Source organism: Antedon bifida, chromosome 10 (assembly GCF_963402885.1).
Source record: "Antedon bifida chromosome 10, ecAntBifi1.1, whole genome shotgun sequence".
NCBI classification, from domain to species: Eukaryota; Metazoa; Echinodermata; class Crinoidea; order Comatulida; family Antedonidae; genus Antedon; species Antedon bifida.
In genome coordinates, this window is record NC_136235.1 from 2,557,638 (window position 1) to 2,569,781 (window position 12,144).

Here is a 12,144-nt window from a genome sequence, read left to right on the forward strand (position 1 = left end):
TCAACAACAAAAATTTAAAAAAATTATCTTTCAGGGGGACAATACATCTTTAAACTAAAACTTGCATATGGAAATTAACAACCATAGGGCCTGCTTATTTTGTTTTGAGACATCGCTAAAAACGTTTTTATTAGTAGGAATATGTTAAAATAAAACATGCATACCAATTTATTTTTTCATAACATTTTAGTGAATGCTGTTTCTTTTGTATGACACTAGTGGAAGTTCGATTGAGAAGATATTAAACTAATTTCTTTTGCTTGTTATTGTTGGTACACGGTTTGTTTGCATGTCTGCTTATCAAGAATATCGATGTCTTTAAATCCTAGGTTAATGTCTAATGCCCGGATGTAATCAGTAGATTCTTAAGGTTGTTGGGATTATAATATAGCTAATCAACTGCCATTAACTCATTATAAAAAGTGGGATCTTACACTAGACTTTGTTGACTTTATCGACATTTCTTTCATTGCTAGTTTGTTAGTATGTTCCCAGATACATTATTTGCTTTGCTGATTTTTCTTCCTTTGATACCATCTGTCTACGGCAAAAATGATACGATTCTTAGCTCATCGATATTAAGTAACAATCCAAGATTTTGCTATACTCGTAGTTGTTTGAAATTACCCAGTGATATGAATTTATGTATGTTTCTTTGTAAACTGAGCAAAGGCCACAAAAGATGTTTGTGTGAAAGCAAAGGATGTGTTGTTTACGATTGTAATTATCCACCGCCGTCTGTTGTAGAAAATACAGGTAAATAATTTAAACCATTATTATTTTATGTTTTTGTTTGTCTTATTTTACTTTGTAGTAAAGTAATGCTGATTTTGTTTAAAGCAGGGACTAACTGCCTGCATTGATCAGGAATTCATATTTTTCTTCGACTGTGAGAAGAAGTTAATGATGAAGTTAAAGAATGTTCTCTTATAAGGCTAGATAACTTTCCAACCCTTTAAACGTAAAATGATTTTTTTCTCTGAGTAAACCTCCTAATTGCGCATCGTTCTATTTGTCAATTTTACGTCAGTTTTTGTGTTTTAATGAATTCATTTAAGATTTTATATTTTTGACATTTTATGATATTATATTTTTTTTATTTATTTATTTTTGAATTAATTACTTATATGTTTGTTATCTTCATGTACTACTACGGTCCTGGGTAAAATGACTCCCTGTCATAGTGATTCAGTTCACTTTTATGTTTCCTGCCCAACTTACTTAAAGTGGCCTTTGTCGTTTTTGTTAGCAATATTAATAATAAGAATAATTTAAAAAGGACACTGTCTGATAATGTATGTAATCGAAAAAGACCACCCTCCTCACAAGATAAAAGCGTGCAACTGTTTCAAAGTGTAGCTTCAAATAAATTACTATTATGATTACTAAAATGAATCGGTTTCAAAATTTATTATTTTACACTTTACAACGGAAATATATAGTACACTCACAAAATAAAGTTTCAAGCAATATCAAATAACTACAATGTTGAGGTAGGTTGATATAACAATTCATCATTGATGCAACCATTCATCAGTGATACGTTTCCTGTGATTTGAATATATCGTGAGATGACACTTTTCTATTACTTCTTGTCAACTGATGTTATCTGCAGGAATGAGGTGTACATTGTGGTGGTGTTTTCACAATTACATCCTGTGTTGGACACAATGAACAATGAAACAAAGTTACAGGTTACTTACTTATTTATATAAGCTTGTAACGTTATTGCTGAAAAATGATTGAACTCATTAGTAACATTTTAATTGACGTCACAAAGGACTGAGTATACTTAATAGAAAATTTGGACAATAAGTATTTAGTAGGATATAATTAATACAGTATTCGCTAAATCCAACAGTAAACTTTTTACGACGCGCTATACAGACATTCCGTTTGGCCCTGAAAATGAAGATGCGTTTTGTTTATTTCATTTTTGTAATGTCATATTTTCGTGTACATGGTGAGTACATCTTCAGTTTCTTTTTTGGGGGGAATTTGAATAGAATAGGCCTACAGTGTATAATTGGGCTAAATAATCATGTTAGGCCAATCCACATAATATCCCATGATGTACGTCTCGTTATGAGGCTTAAGCAATATTTTGGTTTGAAACACTACTTTATGATATCATTTCTTTACGGTAGCGACTCCTTAGCTTACTGTTTTTTTACCAACTAGTTGAACTATAGATAACTTCGCTTTATTATTGCTGTTATACAGCGTTACAAGTTTCTACTTTAAGATATATATTTGACGATGTATTCATGTTTCTTCTTAATCATTTTATATAATAGATAGGTATAAAACAAACATTAAAACTGTAAAATTTGATTTAGAATACCGGTCACTTTTGATGTCATTATAGTTTTTATTTATTTGTTCAGGTTACAGTGAAGTTATCCCAAAAACACGGATCTCTTTACCAAAGTGTTTCCCTAAAACAAGTAAAGTACTTCAAGGAACGCCGTGCAGTAAGCAAGATCCTTCACCCTGCGATAGTTGCTCTGGAGGAACGTGTTATAAGGAGTTATTGACGTCTGATTTTTGCAATGAGTATTGCGCTGGACACGGATACCAACACATTGGATTACAATATAATTTATGCTACTGTGGAACATTTGATTATTCTAAAAACTACAGGTTCATTAATGATAGTCTGTGTGCGTATAAATGTCAGGGGGATCGGGATGATGAACCTATGACTGGGTATTGTGGTGGACGTGGCAATGTGTGGATACAACCTGTTTCAATCCGTATGCTGCGCCTTTTAATCTATTATAATTACAATTTTTTTTGTACTACGATTTTACTAAATCTAGAAATATAAAGTTTATATATAAACATTGTTGTTTCAAGATATGTTTATGTCGTTTGCCCTCACTATGTACAAATCAACCCAGCTTCATCCGTTATTCATCATCAGCATCTCGACTTTCCACTATATTTTCTATTTTACTCGTCGTATCGTGGGCAGGATGGTTTTTTGCTTTGTCTTATATATATTTCAATATCCTTTTTTTCTAATTTTTGTGATTCACGTTGGTCATCTTCTTTTCTGTTTTAGCCAGTATTTAAATTAAGATTGAACATTTACTTTTATCGAACCATATTTGAAAGGAATTTAATTCATAGTTGTATGAAAAAATTACCTTCTTAACAGTAAAATTCCAGTCTTTTTTATTACTACGTATCAGATGAACAATAATTAGCTATGGTCACCGGTCATACAAAAATATAAATTGATACATTTTTTTGTTTCTTGTAGAACATGTGCTAAATACAACGTTACAACCGGAATTATCAACCGAAGTAGCAACAAGCAGTCATTTTAACAACGAATTTGAAGTTCTTGTAAATCAGTCTACAACATTTAGCGAATATACCACTGTCAATGATCTCATTCTATTTGCAAATAAGTTGAGCAATCTAAGCATTTCAAGTTCGTCGACAAAGGTAAAGAGATAATATTACTTGTCTTTTAAGATTCAAATTAAAATTAAAATTGTTTTTACATTTTTATGATACATTATGCCATAGTTGGAATTACTTTCTTCTGAGATTCCATCTTGAGTATTACATTCAACAAGTGCATTAATTATATCTATTATTGCTGTCCATACCATGTATGTAAAAATACCACCAATGAAAACATGGGTATACTTGATTTATCTAATGCTTATTCATGTCATTCGGGATCGAAGTGAACTCATTCTCTTTTCCCCCTATTTTTGATAGGATATTGTAAAAATCATTGATGAAATTTTGGAGATTGATGACAAATTTCAAAACGGTCAAAATGAGGAAAAAACAGCGGATGCATCAAAGAAAATTATAAGAGTACTAGACGACCAGATAACTACTACGTTTAAAGAAGAGGCCAATTTTACGGTTACAGATAACAACAACATAGCGTTAAAAGCTGTAACGTTTGATAAGAAGTCTGTCAATTCGGACCTACAGTTTTCAGCCACAGAAGATAACCAACTGCTCTTAGAGTTTTCTGACACGTACAAATACTCAACGGATACGGTTGTATCGGTGACAATACCAGCAGACGTTCTTGTATCTACTGAAGCAGGTAAGTAACGTATATGGATAGTGTAGCAGACACAGAAAACAATCAAAACAGTGAAAAACGTTAGTACATTGGTAAAGTAAAGAAATAATAGTACATGTGATACGGCTGTAGTGACTTGAAAATAGGATACAGTAGCCTTTTAAAATAATATTAATGAATTGGTGTTATAATCATATAATCTTAAAATGTTTGTATAATAAAACATTTATTTAGAGGTCAATCCTTTCCTTTATTGAACTTCTCAAAAGTTTGTCTACTTGTCAGGAAGACTTCGTCAGGAGTGACGCGACCAGGTTGTGACGTCAGAGCTGTGATGCTGCTGAGACCTTAAATCTGTGAAAAATAGAAGACGTTCAGGGAATCACTTAAACAACTTGGTGGCGTCACTCTATGACGGTGTCTTTTTGACAGGTAGACCAGGAATTTGAGACTTCAATTATTAAAGTATGGATTGACCTCAAAGGTAGTAGGCCTACTTACAATAGAAATCTGATGAATTTTTTTTCACAAGTTTGTGTGATTGTATTTCGTGCAAAGGTGAAGTAGAGTGTTTGTTATTTTTACTTTCGATTGTCATGCAACATCCTGTAAATGCTCGTATAGGAAGTTGTTTTTATTCAACGATTATGAAGAATAAGGGTGTATTACTTAATCCAAGGTTTTAGGTTAATATCCTATTCTAATTTAGGATACATTATTGTTGTTGTTGGATAAATTCAATTTTATATATATAGAGTGGAACCTACATTTTACGTGATTATCAAAATGTTGTGGTGTCTCTTCTATATTTAGAATTAATAACTATTTCTTTTCTCTTCCCCCTCCCCACTTTTACGTTAGTTCAAACATTTTTCTTTTTGTTTAGATAACATAATTCGAAAACTCTCTTTAATTCCTAAGTAAATATTTAGTCATAGTTTTATTTATGATTAATGAAATGGTGCTTATACAACAAATATTATTTAATTGAATACTAGATTAAGTTATATAAATCCTATTGCAGCATACTTATAAAGTTGTTTTTTTATGAAGTAATGCGTCTATTTTTACATTTTACAGCAATGACTCAGATAAGCTTCGTAGTGTTCCATAGATCTGGTCTGTTCTTCATTGATGAGGGGTCAGCAAATGGTCAAGATGATACAGTAGTCTGGCGGGAGGTGGTGAGAGTAAAAGAGGAGATGACCAACCCAGAAAAAGAGCTCAATAATAACCTCACATATAACTTTCAAAATGTCACGGTAATACAATTGCCTACTGAATTTACTCTGTTGCTTATAAATAGATGGTAGTCTATGACAAGACATAGTAACGATTGTAATTCTTGTAACACTTTTCTGATTGGTTTTTAATTTAAAAATAGAAAGTAAAATTCTACTGCCCCAGAAAGAAAACTTCGTATTAAGAATGTTTAAACATGATCTTGTGCTGGTTTACATTTTAAAATCCAAGGAATGCCATGTTTGATATCTGTTTTGTACAGTAGTAACATTCTGGTTCATTTGAACGACCTTTGACACGGAGTCACAATATCATTATGATCCTATCTTTTAAATCATTAAATAATTATCAATAATTTTCTGAAAGATGGAAGGCGAATGCAAAGATTTTAAAGTACGTTGCTCTTATACGGACGCCCTCTCAAATGTGTTAAGGAATGGTTGTGACACCAATGACAATGGCAACGGACAATTCTCCTGTTCCTGCAACAGATTCGGACATGTTGCTCTTTTATTGGTAAGTCATTTTCATTATGTATTGTATTATTCAATAAAGCTAAATTAAAGAAAATAATTAGAGGGTTAATGCTCTATTATTACTCTGTCCTATAGAATAAACATTGTCATCATTAGGCCCATTGTTTAGTTGCTTTAGTGAATTAAATTGAAATAAACACATTTTCTATTCGCTTCAGTTTGTATAGGCCTTAGTAGTGTTATTCGTATTGTAGTATATTTGTATCATTACAGGATCCGGTACAAGTAGCCTACCGTATCTGACAAGAGCATACACTTTCCCTATATTTTCTGAGTCGTTGTATGATAAAATAGGTCAACATCTTTCACTTTTCTCTATTTTTTATATTCGGTTACAATTTTATCATTATAGGATCCGGTACGAGAAAACATCGGACGAGAACATACACTTGCTTTACACTTTTTGTCAGTTGGATTATTTAGCCTTTCTGCTTTTCTCTTGATCGTTATTATGTCAGTGTACCTTAGTAACAAGTAAGTCCATTTTTAGTTTATGATGCATATAATATAATAATCCATAATAGCATCAACATCCAACATTATCCTTTTTTATTTATTTCTTAGAAATAACATATGGATTTTTTTACAGAAAAATTCGTCAAAGAGTTCAATACAAAGTCCTGATTGGTTTATTTTTCTCTCTCGCTGCTTTTGACGTCATCTACATTGCCAGCAACTATCCGCCTAAATCGACAGAATTATGCAAGGCGATAGGGGTCGCTGTTCACTACTTTCTTCTGTCCTCAGTAATGTGGATGGGAGGTGAAGTTTTTACTCTGTATTTAAATGTTGTACCGAAAACAAAATTCGACCAAAATAATGTGATGTTTGTAAAGAAAGTTGCATCTGTTTGCTTTTGTAAGTAATATTTTATTTTATTTAACTTTGTTAAAATCCTTTTTCAAAGAAGCGGTGAAATTTGTCAGGATAGCGCCCTCAACTGTACTTTCTGAAAATAAGGCCCTCATTCTGGAATTTCAAGTCATTCGTCCAATTTAATGTAACAATACCCTTATTTAATTTGACATTCAAAATGGTTTTTTTTATTATCAGTGTTGCCGCTGGTACCGGTGACTTTTGGGGCAGTATATTCTTTCAAAACGGAATGTAGCCAAATACACCAGTAAGTTTGATTATCCTCATCACCACTAGACTTTCCCCAAGTCTGTAGTTATTTCGACGCTATTCAATGTTTATCTGAATCGGATTCTGGAATCGGATTCTGAAATCGGGCCTGTTTCAGCACAAGCAGTATACGTGTGAAACGCCATATGTGCCAAAATATTTATCTTTTTACTAATATTAAGTCAAAAATCCGTCTGGAACCCAGACTACATCACCACCACCTCTTGTCTTGTGACGTGACGGTATTTCCTCTATCGTGGACGGGATGGTGTTTTCCTTATACTACAATTTCCGTTCTAACTACATTGATCCACTGAGATTTTTGTATTCCTTTTCGTCTTCTACAAATATATTCTATATGACAATTGAGATAATATTTTTTCCAGATGTTTTAATCTATCTGAAGTTACTTTTTACACGGCCCTTGTGGCTCCAGTTTCACTGATTTTAATCGTCAACGCTGTGCTATTCATACGTATAATACATACACTCTATACCAGTGGAAAGGCAACGTCAAACAAGTCAAACAAACTGCATCGACTTACACGTCACGTTTTTACCATCTTCATTCTGTCTGGCCTAAGTTGGTGTCTAGCTTTCTTTTCTTTAGATTATGATGGTTCTATTGCGTTCAATTACTTGTTTACCATTTTAAATGGCCTACAGGGTATTGTTATCTTTATATTATTTTTAGTTTTAAACAAAGATGTAAAGAAAATATTGTCGAAATCGCGCGTAGGTAGATCAATAAGGTATGGTTTCCGCTCACCACCAACAAAGTCTAAAATAAATTCAGACTTGCAACATTTTAAACAGAATCAACAAATATCAGAAGATCCTTCTTACTCTATCGGCGTAAGTGCCACAAATATGGAATATATGTAGTAGATGAAATAGAGCCACTTTCGAGTGAGCAGAGTCTCTAAAATGCTATACAATACTATATAATGGCCTATTATGACCATCTATTACCATAATCAACTAAATAATATTATACTGGAGGCCAATTTGCATCTCCATTTTTCATTATTTATTGTAGTTAGAATTTTGACCCAGTCATTGTGTGTAAATATGTATTTAAATTAGAATATTAATTATTTTGTTCAGTTATAACTATGCTTAATTTAGTACATTACATCATTCTGCTATTATATCATCACACAGAAAAAGCAAACATTTTTGGGACGGATATAATTATTTCTTTCTTTATTGTAGAAAGAATTCATGTGTACTGGCGGTAATAAACTGAATAATTTTGAAAGAAAAAATAACTATATAAATAAACATAAATAATGAACACGGTCACTGGTGTGTGGTCTTGTAGCAAATTGATGAAACGCGAATATCACAACAATTACTGTAAACACATTTGTTATTTTTGGATTATTATTAAATAGGTTTAAATACTAAACAAGCATTGAGTTATTATTGGAGTCTTATATCATCAAATATCTGCAATTTTTCAACGAGAGTAGCGTTATATTATTGACTTTCTACGTATATCTAACTTTTACTTATTTTACCCAATTATTTATGATCAGCCCTCTTTCCCACACTAAAGTCAGATACACCATCAATTTCTATGTGTGGTTCTTTAAATATTATCTGGAAGTGGAAAAGAATTAAATTGCAATGAACGGCGCTCCATAAGAAGAAACTTTATCACGCATGTACGGTATTGGAAGCCTCGTCAGTTATTGAAATCGTATTGCGTTAATGTATACTGTATGAGTCTATGGAGTAAATTTACTGAAGGTACTGTGAACTCATTTAGAGTTTGCTTTAATAACTGGTTACATCTACTGAAGTTACCTTGTTATAGCACAAGCATGTTTGTTACGAATTACGTTCCCTTATTTGATGAATATTATATCCATTCATAGTTTTAAGAACAGAATTTATAAAACAGAAAAAAATATGACTAGACTTGGTAGATCACACCAGTACAATGTGTTACCAAAATTGAAGATGTGTTGTCCCCCAAAAATGAAGACTAATTAAATCAGACTTTGAATAGGTTATCTTGTAGTTTTAATAAAGTTAATCACTTCTATATTAAAAAAAAAGAAAAAAAAAATGTTTTTACTTATAAAATGACAAAATAAATGGTTAAATTCAACCAACCAACCAATCCATTGGCTGGCAGCCAATTTGACTATTTGTTGCTTTAAATTACAGTTTTTTCAGGTAAATAATTTTTTTTTCAATCCAATTTTTGGTCAAAGTGGATAACTATTATGTGACATTAAAATGGCATATTCAACAAAAAAAATGTTTAAGAATTATTTTTTCACGGGACAATACCTCTTTAAGTAAATCAATTAATAATTTTTTTATTTATTTATTTTCTATTTTTGTATTTATTTAGTTTTTTTTTTTTTTGCAACGTGGTTGTTGTTTTTATAAATAGTGTCTGCTATTCGGAGTATTTATCATAGAAAATATCTTTGTATTTAATCAGTTTAAGATAAATATTGGACAGGTTAAGTTTTTCGAAGTATAAACGTAAGTTAACGATAGAGTGACAACGTTATACCTTTAAACAATGCAGTAGAACTGTGCGTTGTTTTCACCGGAATATTTTTTTTTTCATGAAAGTGACCTATATTGCCTTTTATTCTATATACAGGGCTTCTGAGTTCACAACACGTTTCGGTGAAAGAGTGAATTGTTTCCTACGTTTTAAAAATAATTTGAAATGACATTTGTTCAGTACTGTACTTCTCTGCAACCATGTATTGTTGAACTTCCATGTAAAGAATAATGCTTGTACAATAACATAATTTTGTTACTATTATTAGTAAGTTATTATTAGTTTAAACTTACAGTGACTAATGTTGTTTTATAGGTTTTGTTTAACTTTAAAAGGTATAACCAATGAAGAAACTCATTCGTTGTATAAATATCAACAATGACATTACTTATTGAATGTAAGGTTATTTAATAGAAATAGAACAATTTCCATCAGCATTTCAAGATACGATATACGGTCATACAGTTTGAGAGATATTAGGAACATTTCAACTTATACTGAATTCTCATTTTGGTGATTATAAGCAGCATGAATGCTTATTTGATTTGTATTATTCTACATTTTGGACAAGGTATGTAACTCTGGATTCAGTTGGTTTATTTTAACACTTCAACTTCAACTTCAACTTTATTCTCCAAATAATATTTTGTTTTACAATGATAAATAATATTGCATTTTAAACATTTAGTTTATTACGACTGACTTCTACAAAATAATAATATTGTGCAAGTGCAAGTAATAAGGTATTTTCAAGTAAGCCACTTTTAACATACCGTACAAAGAATCTATTTCATTTTTTAATTTAGAATACTGTGTTTTTATTTATGTTTTTTTTTATTCAGAATAGGCCTACTGTGTTTTTTAAAGGAAAACATTTTAAATTTAAACAGAATATGATTATTTTCCTGTTCCGAATATTACAATTGATTGACTTATGAATTATATTATATAATTATTATTTAAAATACGATAGAAAATATCACAGTAGTTGGTCATTATGCCTATCGTAACATTTTTAACTGTTTTTAGTACATTTTATTTTAGTTTTCAGTCAAACAACTCTTCCAGACGTCATTTCGTTACCAGCATGTTTCCAAGAAAACGGATATGATAAGAAACCTGTACTTCAAGGCGATCCTTGCAATAATAGTAACGCTTCACCATGTCACTACTGCTCTAGAAAACAATGCGCTATGAATAAAATGACGTCTTCTTTTTGCCAAAAATACTGCACTGATCTAGGGTTTCAGCACTTTGGATTACAACCTATGTTATGTCACTGTGGAAACATTGATAATGATGATAAGAGATACAACCCCGTCGATGATAGATTGTGTGCTTCAAGCTGTGCTGGCGGTGATGAAGTGCATTGTGGTGGAGATACGACTGTCTGGATACAACCTACAGGTGTTTTAGGTAGACAATATCAATTATCTTCATTCATGAGTGTCATTTAGTTAGTATTTTAAACTAATCATGACTCATTAATTGATTTGTATTTTTAAATAGATATAATAATTAACTATATTTTTTCTAGAACCAACAAACACTGCAAATATGCCTACAGCATTACCTGGCGGTGGAGATACGACTGTCTGGATACAACCTACACATGTTTTAGGTAGACAATATCAATTATCTTCATTCAAGAGTGTCATTTAGTTAGTATTTTAAAATAATCATGACTCATTTATTGATTTGTATTTTTAAATAGATATAATTAATTAACTATATTATTTTCTAGAACCAACAAACACTGCAAATATGCCTACAGCATTACCTGACAGAAAGGAATTAGAAATTCTTCTAAATCAGTCGACATCGCTAAGCAAATCGACTTCTTTGGATGATTTGATTTCGTTTGTAAATGCCTTAAGCAATTTAAACACAACAAATTATTCGAATAAGGTATTGTGCTCACTTTTTTTTCACACGCATCCAACAGCGAGTAACTCGCCAATTACAGGATCAATAAACTATTTCATAATTTATCATGCTTATATACCATGGAGGAAATAATAATCCTCCATGTTATATACTAAGTCTCATTTGAGGCTTAGGGAGTGGAGTTGAAAGAGTCATGAGTTACAACCTTGGCACTAGGTTGTCAGGATTGAACCCTGGACCTTGGGATTTTAAGGCAAGCATGTTAACCACCAAGCTACAGCTCCACTACAAATTATTTATTGATTCTTTCATTTATACATTTCTTTTCACATCCAATAGCATATTCCTTGATCTCTGTCTTTTGATTTCTCTTTCAAAAGGTTTTTGTTTTGTTTGTTGTTTTTTAGATGTTAAATGTATTTATTTTTCTAATCCCATAGGATATCTTTAAAATAATAGATGCAATTTTGGAGGTTGATGACAAATTTCAAGACAGCAGGGATGAAACAGCCAAAGTGATTGGAGTAATCGACGATCAAGTCACCAATGCGTTTAAACATGAGCAAAACTTTACTGTTAAAACAAACAATATAGCATTAAAGGCTGCGACGTTTGAAAGAGAATCTGTTAATTCGGACTTGCAATTTTCAGTGACAGAGAATGATCGTTTCCTTTTAGAATTGTCTGACATTTACAAACACCCAAATAACACCGTTTTATCGGTGACCATTCCAGCAGACGTCCTAACATACAATGAAACA

General features: G+C 31.6%; 1 protein-coding gene and 1 long non-coding RNA gene across 3 annotated transcripts in view; both read left to right on the forward strand.

The window, feature by feature from the left end:
• Positions 1 to 12,144, forward strand: part of LOC144854837 (uncharacterized) — a 145,668-nt gene that overhangs the window by 82,048 nt on the left and 51,476 nt on the right. The gene's annotated exons all lie outside the window — the stretch shown is intronic.
• On the forward strand, positions 85 to 8,371 carry LOC144853758 (adhesion G-protein coupled receptor G6-like). Of its 2 annotated transcripts, XM_078711578.1 has the most exons (10): positions 1,743 to 1,963; positions 2,388 to 2,756; positions 3,269 to 3,456; positions 3,739 to 4,081; positions 5,141 to 5,322; positions 5,669 to 5,818; positions 6,191 to 6,312; positions 6,428 to 6,696; positions 6,892 to 6,961; positions 7,350 to 8,371. In XM_078711578.1, the coding sequence occupies exons 1-10, from the start codon at positions 1,909 to 1,911 to the stop codon at positions 7,846 to 7,848; spliced, it is 2,247 nt and encodes a 748-aa protein (XP_078567704.1). In that variant the 5' UTR covers positions 1,743 to 1,908; the 3' UTR covers positions 7,849 to 8,371. The 2 variants fall into 2 exon arrangements, with proteins under 2 accessions (XP_078567705.1, XP_078567704.1); XM_078711579.1 differs by lacking the exons at positions 1,743 to 1,963; positions 2,388 to 2,756 and adding an exon at positions 85 to 756.